This window comes from Egretta garzetta, unplaced genomic scaffold (genome assembly GCF_000687185.1).
Source record: "Egretta garzetta isolate BGI_Z169 unplaced genomic scaffold, ASM68718v1 scaffold14, whole genome shotgun sequence".
Lineage (NCBI taxonomy): Eukaryota > Metazoa > Chordata > Aves > Pelecaniformes > Ardeidae > Egretta > Egretta garzetta.
Window position 1 is genome coordinate 1,386,037 of NW_009259588.1, and position 20,000 is coordinate 1,406,036.

The following is a 20,000-nucleotide window of genomic DNA, read 5'->3' on the forward strand; positions in this document are numbered from 1 at the left end:
CTTTAGAAAAAAATGAAAGTGTGTTTTGAAAATGTGACAATATATTAAATTTACATTTAATTTCAAAATATGCAGTAATGGAAGTGTTCAGCATGGGAGGGAACATTGGACTATTTCAAGCGGAAAGAGATGTGAACTGTGTATTATGCTTTCTGAACAGTGTAACAAGGCCAACCCCTGCCTCCCCACCACCACCACCACTTTCTCATTATTTTGAACTGTATTTTACTTAAACTCACTAAAAAAATTTCTTCATCTGTTTTGAGAAACAATTTCCTCAGTTCAGGAGTTCAGCTTCTTAAAAAACCAGCATGTCTACCAAAACTGATTTATTCAATCTCAGAAAGAACCAAGAAAGGATGAGAAATACTGTATTTACACAATTTAACTTGTTATTTATTATGACATTTTTCTGAAATAAACTTTAAGATTCCTTTAATACATCTAGAACTAAGAGCGTGGTAAGACTGCAACAAGTTTCAGGCATAATGGTAGGCAGCAGCATAGCACAAGCTATTACTTCTTCACACATTTACCTACCTTCAGATCCTGGTAAGGCCTGGGATTTCCAGCATACCAGGTGAGGTATAGTAACGGGCTATAGTTATGAAGATGAAATCATACAGCAGCTCCAGAACTGGTCTTGGTAACATAAAGAGCAACTAACTTCATGGGGGTAACAGATATCGCTCTGAAGGCTGATCTTATTTTGGAAATGACTTGCTCTCTCAAAGGCCAACCTTAACTGCTACTATCATACAATATTGCAGTAGAAATGAGGTGCAGAATCAAATAGTATCCTAAGTGCTAACCCAGAGTCTTTTCAGACTAAGATATACGGTACTCTTACCAATGCTATGCAGTGTCCTGCTACTATAGCAGGAGTGTTCCCACTGGAATATATCACATTACTAACAAATACTGACTTTCACATGTAAATACCGTCCTAACTAAGCCTATTGGTACTGGTACAAAGTCCTCGAGCACATGCTTAAAATTTTACTGAAAAATAAAAATCAGTAGTCTAAATCTACTCTTGCATTAACTTAGTCAAATACAGAAGAAAGTTTAGAAACTTTATAAAAGTCATCATATTTCAGAATTGTAACCTGTTATACCTGTTTTATCCGTTAGTAAATAAACTAATCGTCCCAACTCTTCTGGTATGGTGCTAGTTCGAACAACTGTTCCAGGAATATTGTCATCTTTCATAATCATCCACCCATAGGCTGCCTTACCCATGTCCAAGTTCACACGTAAACTGCAAAGGAAATTTATACCATAATCAGTGTGAATATCAGCCAAAGTGAAAGTTATAACCACAAAAATAAAACTAGAAGGTCTTTTTAGGATACTTGGAAAAAAATTTTTAAAACTATACACAACAAAAATTTCGGAACGATGCTTTTGTTATGTGTTCGTAGAGCACATATCACGTTAGAAATTCAGGCTCCATCCCAGACTTTTAGAAGCTACTGCTATGCAAACAAATGCAATATCATGCCTTCTGCATTAGCCAGATTCCAACACACTGCAGAGACTGACATAATTACATTACTATATTTATACAGATGAGAATATTATATACACTTTACCAACAGAACCAGGTCGCTGTACAAGTCACAGTTTTATATGGTAAAAAACCCCAAACCCACCACCACCTATGTTCTCTTTATAATGTGAACGTGCAAATATTTTTGTACCTGTTCAAGTCACTGTTTTTTAAAGAACTATTTTTTTCTTTAGGAAAGTACAACTACGTCTGTCAACTTCTCTTTCCCACCACAAACAACCAACAATGTTGCTGTCCTTCCCAAAAATGTAGTTACAGAGGCTCTCTATTGCAAAAAGAGAATAGCGCCCAAGCAGCGAAACGCACCCTCATGTGATAGCATGCAGGCTGGAGTTACTACTGCCAGCAGCAATAAGGAACCTTTGGGTAGCTCTGTACTAGAAATTGTAATTTGCAGCAAGTTTTACTGATTGTACATAGAAATGCAAAATCAAAAGTATTTTTTCCAGTTCACTCTGTGTCTGCATATTTATTTGTTAATATCTCTATGTCTACATCATCCAAGAATTAACCTCGCACCTTGTATTCCTTTGTTATAATAAAAAAGTCTTTACTTATGCTGGTCAGAGATAACTTTCATCACATTGCTTTTCCCCAAAATTAAATGCTCCAACTCAAAACTCTACGCCACCTTGATCTAAAACTTTAAAATGCTACTTTCCTTTACCTATTCACCATGTTCTTGCTGTGATGTCGGAGAACAGGGACTAAGGCACATGTTCATTTCTTTTGACTCTGCTCTAAAAATACTGAACAAACAGCTAGGACAGGGCTATGTGAACTATTTGTAGCTGATTTTCCCGGGACACAGTACTCAGAGACCCAAGTTTAATAACAGGTTTACAGTAACATGACTCTTAAAATTGGTCAAAGGTATATATCAAGGTCAAAATACTCCTAATGCACTTCAGAGCTTTTTTAACAGTCCTGAAGTGCTGCATAACCAAAACAGCAGCCACAAACAGTTTTCATCTGTCTTCTTGCAATCACAGCAACAGACTGACAGTGAATTACTTAACAGTGAACAGTGAGTCACAAACTCCAATATCCCATAAAGAAGAGAGATGTTTAACTAGAATAGTGAGAACATCTGAAATTTCAACACACACACACTGAAAAATTTCAGTTTATTTCAAGTCGCCTCCTTCCAGAATTTGTATGGCAGAAGACAACACATGTTGCAGCACAAAAAAACCCAAGCATTTTTGATACAAGATTCTTGACCATTCACGATGATATTTTGTTCTTTAACTAGCTCTTATTTTCCCATTAAAATAATCAGCAGCAGGAAACCATCCTTTACCTGGTGATATACCTCAATTAGTTTTGCAAAATCATACCTAACTTCAGCTGTCTTCAGACACACACATCTATAAAAAAATTAGGACAGACAACAGAAGGAGGACTCTACCAGATGCTTTTTATTGAAAATGCTGCAGTATAACAAGGAGAAAATACTGGAAGTCACTTGCCTCATTTTGGCTAACTACAGTTTTACCCTGACTTACTCAATCCAGACCAGTATTTGTATTATGTGCATCTGTTAACTTGCAGAGTTAGAGAGAATGTAAGAACCAATGTAACACACTTCACACTGAGATATGTGTTAGTCAACAAAAGGAACAGCAAAAGATTTACTCCTCTCAAGGATGAGAACCTGCTAGTTAGCCAGTCAAGTACAAAAGATGCTGTCTAGCTTGAGAAGAAACACACGAGCACACTTACTTCATTTAAGAGCAGCTAGACATTTGCTCTAGCCAGGAGTAAGTAGAGTACGTGAAGGATGAAAGCTGCTCACCATCCCCCTTCAGAGCGGCATTTGCACTACAAATACTTTTTTTCTGCCTGGGCTACTGAGACAGGAATTCTGTGATGAAAGCTCTATTTAAGAGCTGCAGTCTCATGTACATGGCACACACAGAGAAACCCACAGGGCTGCTCTGCCAATAAGACCTACAAAGTCATCCAGATCGGAAATGTTGTACTTCAGTAAGGTAAAATCAGAAAAGTCTCTCAAAGCTGAAGTGCAGTTCGTCTCTCCACTTGCATCTTTTATAAACGTGTCTGTTACCTGGTTTTGATGTTCTAATCACTCACTTAATTATAGTCTCATTTAAATATAATTTAAAGATAAGGAAAAAAAAAAGAAAAATCTTGTCTTGCTGAGTGGTGAGGAGAAATATGTATTTCAAAGGATCGAGGCATTTTAGGAACTACTCTAGCTTTCCAGCACGCACTGCTAAGTGGAACAGAGTGTAGCCCCTTTATGCTGATGGACCTAATAGAAAGCTTGCACCACTGGCCTCCAGAGAAATAACATCTCCCAATGACCGGTACAGTCCAAGACAGCTTTCAGGCGCACAGAGTGATATTGTGCACATGCTTGAATTGTTACGACGAATAAAGGATTAAGCAAGAATAAAATAAGCAAAAAATAAGGACTATAGATGTATTTTTAGTATTAATTCTAAAATTTGCACACTGTATCCTGCTCTGACTTCCTTCACTTTGTGCTTGTTGTCTTAGAAGAAATTTTTGTCTTTGAAATCACTGTAGCTATCACCTAGCACGTTACAGACACTGACATAACACTAAAAATGGTGGAGCCTATTAATGCTGAGTTTGCTTCTGAAACTAGAAATCTCTCCAACAGAGCTTCACAGGAACTGATAGAACTACTTGACTGAAAAGTCCAAGAATTTTTACACAATAAACCAAGGAGATACTAAGCTTACCCAACACAAAGCTACTTTCAGTGCCTAACAACATTAGCTATCATTTCTCATAAATCCTTTGTGGACTTTAAGAAGCCTCATTATATAACCAAAACCATTTTAAATTCTTTTTTTTTTATATCCTTCTCAATTTTATCCTATTTAAAAGACTCCATACGTATCAGTTGTTCTGTTTTGCTGTTCTGTGCATTTTCATTAATAAGTAGCATTATCACACTATCAGTAACATGCACCAGTAACTAATTTTTAGCAAACCAATTTACATGCAATCTTTAGACACAGTATGTTAATGCAGGTATTTGAAGGCCATTGCAGAGAATGGGCATATTTAGTAAACACAACACTATGAAGTTTCTGGCCTCTCACCTGCAGCACTAGTTACCCTAGAGCAGGCAAACTTAAGGCAACTTTCATCTATTTGGGATTTATTCCACTAAGAGCCAGGATGGCTTTCTCTGCAATTCAGCTTCAGAACAATTCAATAACACAACATTTCAGAATCCACACTGGTTTTTACTACAAGTTAAATACAGATACTTTTGCTTTTATTCCCTCACAAACATCAGTAGTGTTTTAGGTTAAACAAATTCATATTCACAGGGCTTCTAAATTTCATTTTTTTTCCCAAATGGTAATAACATTACGTCCCCTTGTAAAGATTTCTGACTGGTTTTTAGTGAAAATGGACAAATTTGCCAATGAGCAAGGGCCTTCACTGAGAAAGTTTCAGACAAATACATTTAGAAACTCCAGAAACATTCTGCCTTTCACGACTTGGTGAAAAGCAATCAAGACCTGATGAAGTTAGCAAAGATAATTTTGTGAACAAAGTGATACTGTGCCTAACAAAATTAAAGTATGAATTTGAATCAAAATTGTACGATAGTTTTATTTGAGCTTTTGCGTGCAGGAAGAACTTCCTGAGCAGTTCTGTACAGAAGCAGAAGTTTCACAGCAAAAACCAAAGCCCTGCCAAAACTTCAGATACAGTATGAGTACCCGAGGTAGTTTCCAATTTTTAAAATAGATGAAGTAATTGAGATGCAGTCTTTTTATTTTCAGAACTTCTTTCGAAGTAAAACACTGAAGATCATATTTGGGTCATGTTAGTACCTAAAACTGTACCCACTCCCCTATAGCTATACTCCCTAACCCTTTCCATATCCCTACCTGCTTGAAACAGCCATAATTGACACACAGATGTACACATTATTTACACTACCTAGAAAACAATACAGAATAATTTAAAAAATATTTCTCAGGAAACAACCAAAAGTGTTTTAACTTCAACATGTCTGGCAAGTTAAATCTTCACAGAAAGTGATTTTTGCAGGCTGACAACTTCTATTAACTGGTACTAAACAAATAAAAATAGAACAAAGCATAAGTTACTACCTCTAAACACAAACTCTATTAAGATCTAAATAAACAACAAACAACCCATAGCTCATCCCTTCAGTTTCCCCTGATTCCCCTTCTCCCATATTTTCTTCAGAGAGAAAATTTGACTATAATATTCCTTTTGTGTTTAGCTCACTATTTACATTTTCATTTAGTTTTCTCTGCTGTCTCATACTCCCCAAAAAAGCCTCAGATCTGTGTTCTTGTTTGATTCATAATTGGTCTCACTAGTTCTCTTGGACCAATCTTTCCAAATTTTGTCTATTAAAGTAATAATTACTAAGTATATAAAAGGAAATCAAAGAAGGTACACACGGCACTTTACATAAAGGCCAGGCAATGAATGTAAATTTTAAAGAGAACTCAATCCCACACATTTATGCTTCACTATGTGTGGCAAAAAAATGTGTATCAACCCTGTATTGCTATAGCGAATGTGGCACGTGTAGTTTTTCAAGGGCCACATGCCCCACATGCAAGGTACAGATGAAAAGTTGTACCATAGGCAGAACTTAAAACCTCAGGAGGAAATCTGGGGAATAATTAACAAGAAAATTAATCTATGAATTTCTAACAGGCTGAAAACACTGTAGAGCGCAAAATACAAATAGAATGCATGTCAAATGAGCACCCTGGCACAAGCGATGTAGCACATGCAGCTCAGAATAACAATAATTACTTCCTATTAAAAATGCTTCTTTGTTATTTTCACATTTATCAGGTCAGATGCCTTCTTTCATTAAGCCTCATACAACAGCAAAAATATTGACATTAGATATCAAATACAAATAATTTTTAAAACTTGAATATTTTTAGTGTATTCCAGACAAACTTGGCATTACTTGCTGTAATATTATTAGATTAAAACCAGAAAAACATCTAGAAGCAAATAGGCAATGTTGCAAGGTTAGGAAGAAAAAAGATCTACTGCAATAGATCAGATAAAAAAAATTACTTTTTTTTTCTTAAAAAAAAAAAACCCTGAATGTGCTTTCTCTATGTAGCACGGATATCGGATACTGTAGGAAAAGCACAAAGCTAGCTCAGGCGGTAGTACAGCACCATACTGGGCAGGGTAAGACATACTCTTAGCATGAGACACACATCATAGCTCCTGTTGCATGAAAAAGTCAAAATTAGTTTGTAAAATATCAAGAAACTTCATATAACATTTTTCAATCTGTATTGACGGCATTATATATCATGGTATGGTATAGAAGCATAATGCACATTTGTAAGGATTGCTTAAACTACTTTATGAGTAGCTCTTTGTTCTTCCACACTGAAAGCTTTGCATCATCTATCCAATATATATTCTGTCTGTATATGTGAGACTACTTACACCAATTCTCTTGCACCTATACGTTATACAGATTAGAGCTCCAGCAGGGACAGCACAAACTACAATATAACTGAGAACAAGTTCCCTGGATTTTGGGAATACACAGAAGCACACTGAATAAACCCTCCTTTTTCATATTTGTATGATCCAGAATTTGATTGGATATTAATGAATTTCAGACACAAGACTTCCCAGCAGTGTTTTCCTCACTGCCCACTGAAAACAGACTGACACAACTTAAAGGATTTTCTTTAAATGCTCCTCATACTCCTTCAAATGTAGAAAAAAGCATCTGGGAGCCAGGTAGTGCCCCAAAACTTTACTAAAGTGCAAGGCAGTTCCTTCCAGATGTTTGGGACAGATTACTTTAGCAGAATGGCTCAATGCCCAGGAGCCTTGGGGTGCCTGAAGGCATGGACAAAAGACATTTCAGCTTCTCTGTACACCAAAACTAAAGGATCCTCCTAAAAAGATGGGTGATTAAGCCCCTGCCAGTCCAGCTTTAAAATGCTACTAAATATAAAGCCTGGACAATACACATTTTTACCAGATCCCCAGTCAATACCTTATCATTTTATGGTAAATCCTCTACGTCTCTTAACAGCTAAGCAGAAGCACGTACCTGTATACAGGATTCATGTGCCTATATACACAAGACAGCAATCTCACCAAACTCTGCTTGGCTAAGCCTAAATCATCTTGAAAAAATTTCCTGGATAAATTTTTTGGGAGAAAAACCAAAAACCAACGAAACAAAAGGACTCAAGTCAAAGTGAAACTCACTTTGTCTTTCTAGGTGTTGAAGAGGATGGGACAATGAATAAACAAAGTCCCATTACTTGGTGGTGGAGGGGATCCAGTTTGGTGGTACGGTACCATCATTAAGTCTAGCCTTTTCTTTGGCCTTGGCTGTCATTGGTGAATCGATTACTATGGCAGCTCCAGTAAGGTGATGAAGAGACGCTGCAACTAAATGCCATGGGAAAGGACAGACTTGCTTTATGACAAGGCTCTCTAACAGCCCCATCATCTTTCCTGCACCCATATACACACACACTGGGATTTTCAGTAGTTGAGAGTGGGTATCTCACATCCCACATTGACTGAAGTCTCTTCTATTCTCTTGTACTTAAAAATACAAATATTGGTAACTGCCTCTGACAGCTCTTTCAAAAAAGTTAAAACTAAAACAACCAATGACATTAGTAGCTGCAAAAACTGAAGAAAAAACTCCTCAGGGCTTACATGATTTATATTGGAATTTTAAATATGCACAGTAAACGTCTTCAGTTCCACACAAAAGGGAAATTAAACTCTCCTGATAAAAATGTAAGCCTGATTTTAAAAAGATATAAAATTAAAAAGAATGTATCTATAACCACAGTGATAAACTGGGTAACCAGGTAAAAGATAGCATAACAATGACAAAGCTTTACCTCATCTTCCCACACCTGAGGTGCTGACTTTTCATTAGCATGACTAGTTTTGCCCTGTGCCCTTTGTCATTCAGAACATAGACCATCTAAAAAAATACAAGTTGTTCAACAAAAGGACCCTACTATTTAAAAAAAAAAAAAAAAAAAAAAAAAAAGTCACATGCCTAAGAACTTCCACACTAGCATCACAAAGAGCAGCAGCATCCACACATCTGAGTACATACACTCCCCGCAGCCTGCTCTGTGGTAACTACACTAGGTGACACAGTCAGACAAGATCTTGTGAACGAATGGAGAATGTATTTCAATCAATGATTTTATTTAAAATGAGTAATGAAATGGTCTCAGTGACACTGGAGGAACTGATGAATAGGCATTAACTCATCTCAAACTGGGTAGAGCCAACTAGAAAAAAAGTCTAAGAATATCAAGGAACACGGAGAAACTCAGAGAATGAGTTAGCATAATGCTAGAGAGATTTATTTAGTTTTGGACAGTCTGTCAAGGACTTGCTTTCTATTCTCCTTTCCCAATAAATTTTAAGAAATTCAAACAGATTAATTTTGTAGGGAGGCAGATTGCCTATGGAGGAACCCTGGACTATGCTTCCTCCATAGGCATAAAGAAATGTCAATTACAGGAATAGTCATTTCTAAGGGCCAAATGTTTCTGGGGGCAGGGGGGCCATTCAAAACTTTTTTGTGCATAATGGTTCTAACTTACAACCAATTACGAGCTGGGCTAAGCTTTCAATGCTTGTTTTTAATACTTTTTCCTCCATTTTGCCTGATTCCCTGTACACTACAGAATGTGTGCAATGTTGTCAACTGGGTTTTTTTGGGGGTGGGTGGAGTGGTTGCATAAGTGAGTGTTAGTTGTTGGGGTATTTTTGGTTTGGTTGTGGAGTTGGGTTTTTTTGTTCTGATTTTTTCTTTTTAATACAGTTGCTTTATGTTTATACTTCTGAATTCTTACAAGCCCCACAGTAAAACCCTTCACACAGTAAAGCAACATTGATTTAGAGGAGTATTTAGGATGCAGCTGTATCACCAGGAACTAGATGCTCCCCAAAGCAAAAAAGTTCCTCTTCCTATTCATCACAGGAGAGGCTGCACAAAGATCAGTTAAACTCTGCTAACAATTAGCTACCTCACCCTGATGATCTTCACCAAACATGTCTGGCCATGGAAAATTATTTTTATTGTGTACTTGGAACTTCCCTTGCACTGCAAACCAAAAGCCAACTGCAAAAAAAGCTCCATTTTTAGAAAATTTCTGAGTTCTCTAAACCCATCAGTCAACACATTTCACATGTTCAGATATGCTTTGCCTCTACCAGTCAATCATTATCTCCCACTTTCATTTCCTTTACCTGTGAAAAGTTCATTATTTCCCCTATACAGTTATTTTAAAAACAATGAGGGGACACAACACCTGGTGCTTCAGTGTCATTTAGTCTTGTAATTTTCATCTCCAGGAGTTTACACTCTAAATACAGCCTAAAGAATAAGTCATTTCCATGCTTAACATCCATGAGGGGAAGAGAAACGTAGTTATATTTGACCACCAGCATGGCTGGAGTTTATTTTGCTGGCAGTGTAGGAAGCAACCCTGTCTACAAGTGGTCTGAGTTGAAGGAAAGTTGGTATAGAAATAGATAAATGTCTAGAGAGAAAAGCATTCTCCGATATATTCCTGTCTGATCTTCCATAGAGTATCTATATGGTTCATCTCAGAACTAAATCAATCACATTCCCCAATACTTCTGTTTTGTATATTATCTCTCACAAGCAATGGAAAAATAGGGTTGGGTGTATCCTAGAAATTATTTTTGGAAAAGAACTATTCCACAAGTCCACTAAACAACTCAAGTTGAAAACAAGCTGCTCAATCAACATGTTTTTCCAGTGGTGTATGCTGAACTGTCAATATAGAGTCAAATTTTCTTATACCACATATATGCTCTTAATCCTCTTGCATCCAGTAACAAAGATATATCTGTCTTTTAACCATTTTAATAAGTTTTGGCTTAGTATTATGGAAGAACAGTGACCAACAAGTGATCCTTTATACTCTTAGCTCCTTTTTCCTTTCCCCTACGTGTCTTTGATGATTAAGTGCATCTTTCAGCAACATGCAGACTTTACTTATCACTTGAATGCAATGCTTTTTGCCTCTCCACATAGATAAATTGCTTAACACTCAATAACTGTGTGTGTATGGGGGGAATGAACAGCAGCATCACACAAGCAGTAAGGGAGCTATGACAATGACAGTGTTTAGAAAGATATCACAAAATTGAAACACGAATGTGTAAATACACAAGAGCCAGTTAAAGGAAGTGGAAACTGTTCTAAGATGACTAGTTTCTACAATGAGATCTCCTCAGCTCTACAGCAGATTTGCTGGAACCTTCTCCAACTTCCCAAAACACCAAGCTGCTCTTGCAATACAAAAGTAGTATAAAAATACAAGTCCTTTAAGTTATAAAACCTTAAGACAGATACTTCTTGAATAGAAAATTGGTCAAATATGATACAGTTCCCTTCACATAGACATATAGTTAAAAAATGCAAACACAGTAAGACATAAGTCATGTAAGCTTAGATTAAAATACCTAATGAAATCCTCTTTTTTTTTCCTTACACTACATGGATTTAAATATTGTGTGCAACCTGAGAGGATAGGTCTTAAACCTATCTATGGTTTAGCTGCTGCTAACTCTGTGGCTAGCCACTGGGCTTAGTGAATGACACATCTTAAACTGAAGAGTTCCAGAGAGCCTCTAAAATTAACAATCGCCTTAATCTAAACACTGGGTATTTTAACAGCAGAGAGTATTTCCATTTTGCAAAGGAAATGCCCATTCAAGGAAAAAACCTCATTTCAGAGTCAGTATTCTCACTTTTGTGTTCACAGAAGACTTGATTACACACATGGATATTATTTCCTGTTCTAGTTTATCTGCAATTTGAATATACAGTACTCATGCTTAATGAATTAATTAATTCAGGGCAAGCCTCTACTTGGTTACACATGTTAAAAGTCCTCTCATTGTCAAAGCACACCTACATTATTCAGCCATTCAATTTAAATTAATCATTTCTGTAGTAAAAAGTCTGTATTTCAACCAGAGAAATGGAACATTCTCAGTATTTAAGGCATTAACAATAGAATTCCAAAATATACTTATCAGTTCATTCAAATACATGTTTCCTAAAACCACGTTCTCAAATATACCAAGATTGTATCCTTATTAATACATTTATGCTAGTAAAGGATTAGATATCCTGATTACTCCAGCAAGATGAACATTATACAAAAAAAAATACAACAGTATTGTTTTCTGTACAGTGATCCTTCAAGAATCAGCAGATTTGTTGGCACCTTCTCCTTCAGCTTCCTGATAAGATCAATTTCCTTTGCAATGAGAAGCAAGTATAAATTTCAAGAAAGCCACATTCAGTGAAATTAGATGTCTGTGTTTTTCTTTCATTCTTATACATACCTGATTGGGATGATATAGGAAAACAGGAGGAGGAACCGGAAAAGGTTGCGATACCATGGGCCTACAAATCCTTGCAAGGTTACCATAACAACTGATAGTGCAACTAAAGCCAAAAACAGGGCTTTGGTCAGTTGATTCAGCTCCAGGTCCAGCAAGCCAACCTAGAGAAGAAGTATAAATCAAGTTAGTCATGACTTTTTCTTAAATTGACACTTCTACAGTGTGAACAATTAGCTATTATTGGCTTTTTTATTCCTACCTATTAAAAATCCATGCACTTGCAACAATTAACTGCATTTTGATAACTGAATTGATTATTGTTCCTATGCTTGCATGTGATAGATGTTCCCTGGTTACAGGACAATAACAATTCCCAGAACCAGTGTGAACTATCCCAGGCAGGCCTCTTGAATGCCTTTACATCTGACACATCCCTCCCCCATCCCCTGATCCAGGATAGGAGCACAGGAAGGCAAGCAGAAAGGACAATTAAAGATGAGCAAATAAGCCAAAACAATTTTCTTCTGTCATGCACGCAGCAAAAAACCTGGCACTGTAAATTATATTTCTAGGGTAGCTACTACTCATTTATTGCTAGAACATCAAAACCCCATTGGAGTCAAGAATCAACAGACAAATGCAACAGAGCTACCCTCTCATTCATGTAACTAGTGTACTGTGATTTGTAACTATACTCCCATAGCGGTCTGTACATCTGAACTAATTTCATCGAAACAATTTTTAATTGTACGAAGCTTTCAGTTATTCAACATAATAATAAACAACAACAATCAAGTGGAATACCCATTTTCAAATTATAATAGTAAAACAGAGCTTCAACTTTTCATGAGTAAAAAGGTATTTGATTTAGAAGCATTTTAGCAAAAACATCAGCTATCTTTCATCCACTGTTTCTCACGAAAAAATATTTTTAAGCTATGTAACTAAGACTCCCACCATTTCAATAATGTATGCTGTAAGCTAAGTATACTCCACTTTTTGGGATGCTCTTGTAGTCATTAAAATATGTGGGAAAATTATGTCAGTAAGACTTCCTAGGCCCCATCACAGACGCCCCTTTTATCTCCAAGTCTTGCCAGTAAGACCAGTAAAACATAACACTTCCTCAGATAACAAACAGTCTGCAAAAGAACCACTTTAAATATAGTTCTTAAAAATTCCAGCAATCTTGCTTATACATGGGCTGTCCCTTCCCTAGAGAACCAGGCAGCTGAAGACCACAGCGGCTGATTTATCAGCTGCATTTAAAAAGCAGCACAACGAGGACAAATATCTTGCAATTTCCGCTGCTTCAACTACTACATAGTTTATGCTTGAATTATTGAGAAAAATAGGTTTTTGGATTAAAATGAAGAAAAATTAAGCCAGGGAAGTAGAGCATGTTTCAAAGCCCAGATCTTTTTGCGTTGACAAAGGCAGCCTAAGTTTCAGGCCTCGCTGAGGATCAGATGAAGTCATTATTCATTCAGTCAGGGAAAAAAGACTCAATTACCTCAACCTAAAGATGCTATCAATGAATGCAAAGTGCATATTTTACTCTATTCATCCAAATCCCATTAAAAAGTGAAAGGAATGACTTAATCTGGCCTTCTAGAGTTGGTCTTTTTTTGTAATAAAATAAAGAATCACTGTCTTGCAATATGCATAACCACTACCTCACACTTTTTTTTCCTGCATCACGGTAGTGAAAGCCTATCCCTCCCCTCAGCTCCCCCCTCCGCCCCCCGTAAAAACCCCACCCCAGAATAGAAGTGAATAAAGAGCGTCTTTGGCAAGAATGCCACTTTTTGGACAGAAACATTAAATTTAGTCCACTGCACACTGATACATAGCTAATTCAAAGCATTAATACCTTTCTAATTGATGAAGACAGATGTGAATTTAAGTTTGGAAACCAATGAAAGTATGTTTGAGGAGATATTAAGAGAATGAAAAAGTTGATGAAAAATTTTCGCACAATAAATCTCTTGCTCAAGAACGTTTGGTTTGTTACTAATAACGTCATGCTTTTTAACAGAGAATATACTATTGGCCATAATTTTAATATTTTCATTTACTATAGCAAGTGAAGGCAATGCAAAACCCTACTTAAGAAGGCACACAAAGAAAGTAAGTTTTAACAGAAAAGCATTCTCTGTTTCTCAAAAATTAGTTACTATAATGTACTGAAATATACTTAATTAGTTTAATTCTGTGCCTTTCCACTTAAAATTCTGCACTCAAACTAATGAAACGCTGTTGAATTATCCAGATACATTTCATGTAGAAATTCACTAACATTCTCTAAAATCTGAATATTGAAAAAGTGGGTAAACTTCATTTTAACTATGTTGCGTTTTTTTCAAAGCATTTGTAAAATATACCATCTTAAGAAATCAATTTCTTTTCTTTTGAAAATAATCATCAGAATAATTATGACAATATAAAAAATAGATGAGTGAAGAACTGGAATAATTTTCCACATTTATTGCTATTTCCCATATTAGAAAAGCAAATTTTCTTCTACTTGTCATAATATTTGTTCTATTTGAAACAACTGTGTTAACAAAATTAAACACACCACTGGAAATTTTAATCTCTAAGGGAAAATTCGTACATAATGTCTAAGACAAACACAATAGTTTTGCAAAAGGGCTGCTCTACGATAATGAACACAATAATTGCCTGTATAATCTAAAAAGCTACTAATGGCAACAACTGCAAATCCATTTAGCTCCTCTTTAATTTATGCACGAAGTTTTAAATAGCTAATGGTTCTCAGTAAAATAATGGCTTAAACCATCAATAAAAAGTATGGCATTGTCTACATGCACCAAAAAAGCCTACAAGTTTTTAAAATACTTTATTTTTGAATGACAGAATGATTAAAGGTCTAAACTACACTTTTTGGACCACAAGGTGTAAGTCATTATCTTATGAGAAAAATCTTAATTTAACCAGGAAAAGTTGAAAGCAACAAAAAACCGCCCCTTTTTGACTACTGAAGTAGAACATGAACAGCAACATTGCTGTTGCTGCCCTAGATGCTTAACTTTTGGGCAAGGTTATCCTCTGAAGCTATTATTGTAGTAATATAACAATTCTAACATTATAAAAAGTATATTACTTGAAAAATGAGAAAGTTTTTCATGCTAGAATATTGAAATGCAAAATTCTATAACTAAATGTTGCCCAATGGTAAAGATTTCTCAAAATAGTCTAGTGCAGTCATTTTTTGTTCAATTACAGTTTAAAGTGCATTAGAAATAATTGCTCACAGCCTTTTTAGCTTCCTACTTTAACACTGTTGAAGTATAAAGGCACTATCTTAGGAGAGACTTCCCCCCACAACCAAATTCCTCCACAAAGGTAATTATATTTCAGTAACCAGTCTGGTTCTGCACTGACAAACACCATAGTGACTACAGTGAAATTTCATGGTAGGTACCTTCGAGACAGATTTTTGCTTTAATTTGCACCACAAACAAAAATTTTCTTTGCTATTCTTAATCCATGCTCTGAACTTAACTTTATTAAACCTCAAATACTAGTCAATTATTCATGTTTTCATTAACTCTAGTCTAAACTTCAATGTAACAGCTATGCAAAGAGTAAGGTAAGTATTTCAAATTACTAAAACTCAAATAAAATATGTATCTTCTTTGGGCTGACAAAACCAAGATTTGCCCAAGAAAAATTATTCAAGGCATTTCATCATTTATAAAAAAATAATTTTTATATAGGCTAATATATACAGTTAGCTGCATATATCTGAACCCCTACGGCTTTCTTCAATGATCTATTAAAATTTTCCTATAGCCCCTAGGAATAATAGATTATTAGTCTGCGTTTAAAAGCTAAATAGACACACCACTGTCTCTTTACCTTAATCTTTGATACTAAAAACATGTACAGCAACTTTGGAATCTGTAAATGTTTCTTCTTTGTTAAGTGTCCTAATTCTAAGGTTATCCCTATGATTCAAATTCTTGACTGCTCAGCAATCCAGGTAACCACATTAAGCTGATGTAACTATGAATCAAAACAAGTAAAGCAAGTGAATGCAAGTTTAGGAAGCATCTTTTCTTAATTCACTGTGCTCAAGTAATGGTCTGCCAAGTATGTTGCCCTCCAAGCCTGTCCTGATTAACATAAAACCCTAGGAAATCTTGCATACAGTATGTTACACTCTTCAATCAATATCTTACTCATTCTTTTAAGCAGTAAATTAAAAGGTAGAAAAAGCAAAGCAAACACTGAAATATATAGTGACCATTTAGTAAAAAAAGTCACCTATCCCTGCTTTTTCTCAGATCTATTTTCAAGCATCCCAATCACTTGTTTAGCTGCAAGAGCAACAATGACAAAGCTTGAAAACATCTTCTGAAGCACTAAAAACCCATTACAAGTTTTATTCAGTTTAAAATTGTAGCAATAATCGTGGTGGTGGTGCTGGTGCTGGTGCTGTAGTTGACTTAGTAAAACTGAAATAAAAGTTTTTATTTAGTCCACTCCAGAGGAGTTATATGCAAGAGAAATAACCAGAAAATAGTCCATTTCATTCCAGTGCCATTTTCTGTATTTCCTTTGGCAAAAAAGTATGCAACCTTCATGCGAGCTTTAATGCAACCCAACATCACTTTGACCAAACTGAAATACTTGACATTATTTTTAATATTGCAGGTTTATGGAACCGAATTACATCTATTCTACACTGATTTCAAGAAACATTTTTAGGTATTTAGCATTAATTGTATCACCAAAGAAAGAAATTACAATCCCTTCTCTATATTCTTATAAAAACCGGCCCATATCCAACAGATAGTAATTTAAAACAGTAGAAATATTTTAAAACTCAATAAGAAATACATGTTTATCATCCAAAGGAAGAAGAGTAAGCTGCAAATAGATAATGTTTTTTGAATGTTTTGATGTGTATTCAAAAAAGTGGTTTAAATAAAGCAAAATAAGTTTATTACGTTTTGAAATTACCCTTCTGACTTGCCTGTTTTTACTTTAACAAGCTCTTCATAACTGCATAATATGTTTGAAATAAACTAATCATTTTAGAAACAAAATTCCCTTTCATAGCTAGTAATATCTATAATGCTAAAAGAAAACAGACTCAGACATTTCTTTCTCTCTCTGCCTCCTTTATTCGCCCATTTTATATCGTTGCCTTTTCCAGACTCATCTGAGCTTGGATACTCAAAGTGAAAGTCCTCTCCAGTTTTTAGATGTGCTTAGCACTCTCTAGTTCTGTCTATTACAATAAAAACTCTAAGTGAGTTATATCCACCACTGTACTTAAGCAGTGGATTCAGTTGCTTGAAATAAGGCACTCATTTTGACAAATACTGGCCACAGATTTCATAACCTTCTTAAGCTTCATAACCTTTTTCAGTTGTGTCCTGATTTATCCTAACTCCAATGATTTACTGTATCTGTAGTAAAACATTATGCTTCAAAAGAACAAAATAACAGAAATTGACAGTGACCCGATTCTTAACATCTTGTTGGCGATAAATCTGGTTTTCATTAACACTTCTGCAGTTTGCTCAACTATCCCAACGTCTCTAAATATTCTTCAACCTCATGTCTCTTTTTAGAATCAGTCTCTACATGTAACGAGGAAGCCAAATCATTGACATTTGCCTCTGCCTTATTTCAGCATTTTGCTCTAATTTGACTGAAGGCTAGAGGAGACTTTGCGGCAGTTACAGAAATGCCAAGTACAGTTTGGTCAGCAGAGGGTGCTCAAGATTGGTGCTAGCTGCTGTTCCCAAAAGCTTGCTGTCAGTAATGCAAGGACCAAGCACAGCACCGTACCTTTACAGGGCGACCTGTATTTCTGTAGGATCTTCCTTAGCCGACAGCATTTACCTCGTTTAGTTTGAAATGCTCAGAGTTAATTCTTCGAAGGATGTTAACAATTCCGATTGTGTACTGAAACTATCATCTTTCCTTCTAAGCAAAAAGTTACCTTTATACAGTCACCGACTCGCACCTGAAGGTGCCAGTAGTCAGATGCTGCGTGACCATATGTTCTCCAGCTTCGCTATATATTTGTCACACAAAAATGATAAAAACAGCACAGAGCATATGAAGAAACTGAAAAGGTTAATGGCGCCTTAAACGCTGGCATCCGTTTAGAGACTGTGCTGCGTTAGTAACTTACCCTCCACCTATTAGAAGCTGTCAATTGAAACTGTTTTCTCAAGACCACCCATCAATTTACAATAATTACACTTCAGTAATCTAAGCTAACTAGTCATAGTGGAGACTTCAACAACCAAAAGCATTCACACCGCAAAACTCTTAAGACATCAATTTTTTTCAATTTAAAACAATCTAGGTACACAAGATTTCATACAGAAGACACTCAGAGTTTCTAAGCACTCGCAATCCTCCTTACATCTGATCAAAATTGGTAAGACACAGAATTATGGGGTGGAAAAAAGACCAGGATTTAAAGATGCTTGATTTTACACTGGAACACTACCTTCAGATTTCTATTTCATCTGTAACTTTTACAAATGCTTGCTGTATCTTCTTTAAGCTTGATCACCACCAGCTTCAGCTCAAGAATTTTCTAGCATACTGTCACGTAATCAGGTCTTTTAATGGTTAGAATACAGACTAAGCAGCTTTATACATGGCACTTATTAAAACACACTTAATGGCTATGGCATTTTTTCAAATCTGAGTTTATTAAAAAAACTTGGCTTGCAAACTCACAGATGAAAATAATTAGCTTTGCCAAAGTAACTGCAAAACTAGCATCAGGAGAACTGGGCCCAGTTTCTATTGTGTAGAATCTGCAGTTACATAAATAAATATAAAAAATTGAGATATAGATAAAAAAAGTAAATTAAATAGCTCAGTAAGAGGCACTACTTCCTTCAAGAAAAACAATTACAAAAGGTATCTAACAAATTGATAGCAACAGCTAGCTTTTTCATTTGTGCAAATTTTGGGCATTCTAATATATCTACACTTCAGACCGTGCAGCTGACCGGTCTAAGTATCTTTTTCATAAAGCTGCACACATTTATTTTTGTCACCATAGGGACTGAATTCATGTTATATATATATATATATATGTTATGTTGTATGCTTGGTAAGATTTCATAGATGGTGTGAGAACCTTGTAGCTTTTTCGAAGACATCAAGCAAACACTTGAAAACATGCATCTAAAGAAATCCAACATTTGCTTTCTTCACATGAAAAATAAGGTGTTATTAACTGATCTCCTTATAGACTATCTAGATTAAGCTATTAGCAGAGATTATTACAGTTTTTAAAGAGTTTATCTCACAACAGGGCTAGGGGAAGAGATGTCAGAGCTAAGGTTATCAAAACACACATGACTGTTTTTCCATTAAGAATTCAATTAAATAAATGAAGCCAAGAATGCACGAAGTTTAATCTTGTACTAAATTTCACCATTTCATTTTATCTCCAAATCAACAGTAAGCTTAAAGACAGTTAAAAGGTTGGGGGTTTTTTCCTTCCATCTTACTCAAGGTTAAATTGAGAAGTGCATTTGAAAATTTCTTTCAATTTAAATTGCAGACATTTTATTTTGTTATACCTTGCTATTTTAAAAGTTATAAGAAAGTTGGAAAAAAAATCATGAAACAGTGGCACACATTAAGTCAGTGCTTATGCCATAAAAATATGTGGAAATCAGAGCTGCAACCTTTCTTCATGGAAGTGTAATTTAAGTAATATAGTACATAAAATACACAGATGATTAAAGTAACTGAGGCTACCTTGTGAAGAAGGATTCACCAATAAATGCAAGTGAATATATAGAAACTGAAGGAAGAATTAAAACAATCTCTATTGGCAGTATGCAGTGATTCTTTCATTAGCGGAGCACATCTGGAATCTCTGTCCACTGTGCATACCTCAACTCCATCATCCAAACTGTCTCAGAACAGGTCCAGATACACATGCAACCACCTAGGTTTTCTTCCACAGGAAATCAGGTTAAAAAAC

At 35.6% G+C, this 20,000-nt stretch overlaps 1 protein-coding gene across 6 annotated transcripts in view; it reads right to left on the reverse strand.

Moving 5' to 3' along the window:
- ATP9B (ATPase phospholipid transporting 9B (putative)) overlaps window positions 1–20,000 on the reverse strand; it is a 171,337-nt gene that overhangs the window by 41,827 nt on the left and 109,510 nt on the right. For all 6 annotated transcript variants that reach the window (XM_035893429.1, XM_035893430.1, XM_035893431.1 and 3 more), the window contains 2 exons: window positions 11,996–12,156; window positions 1,119–1,261 (listed from right to left, as the gene is read on the reverse strand). In XM_035893429.1, the coding sequence (XP_035749322.1) occupies window positions 1,119–1,261; window positions 11,996–12,156 (304 nt within the window). The remainder of the gene's footprint in view (window positions 1–1,118; window positions 1,262–11,995; window positions 12,157–20,000) is intronic.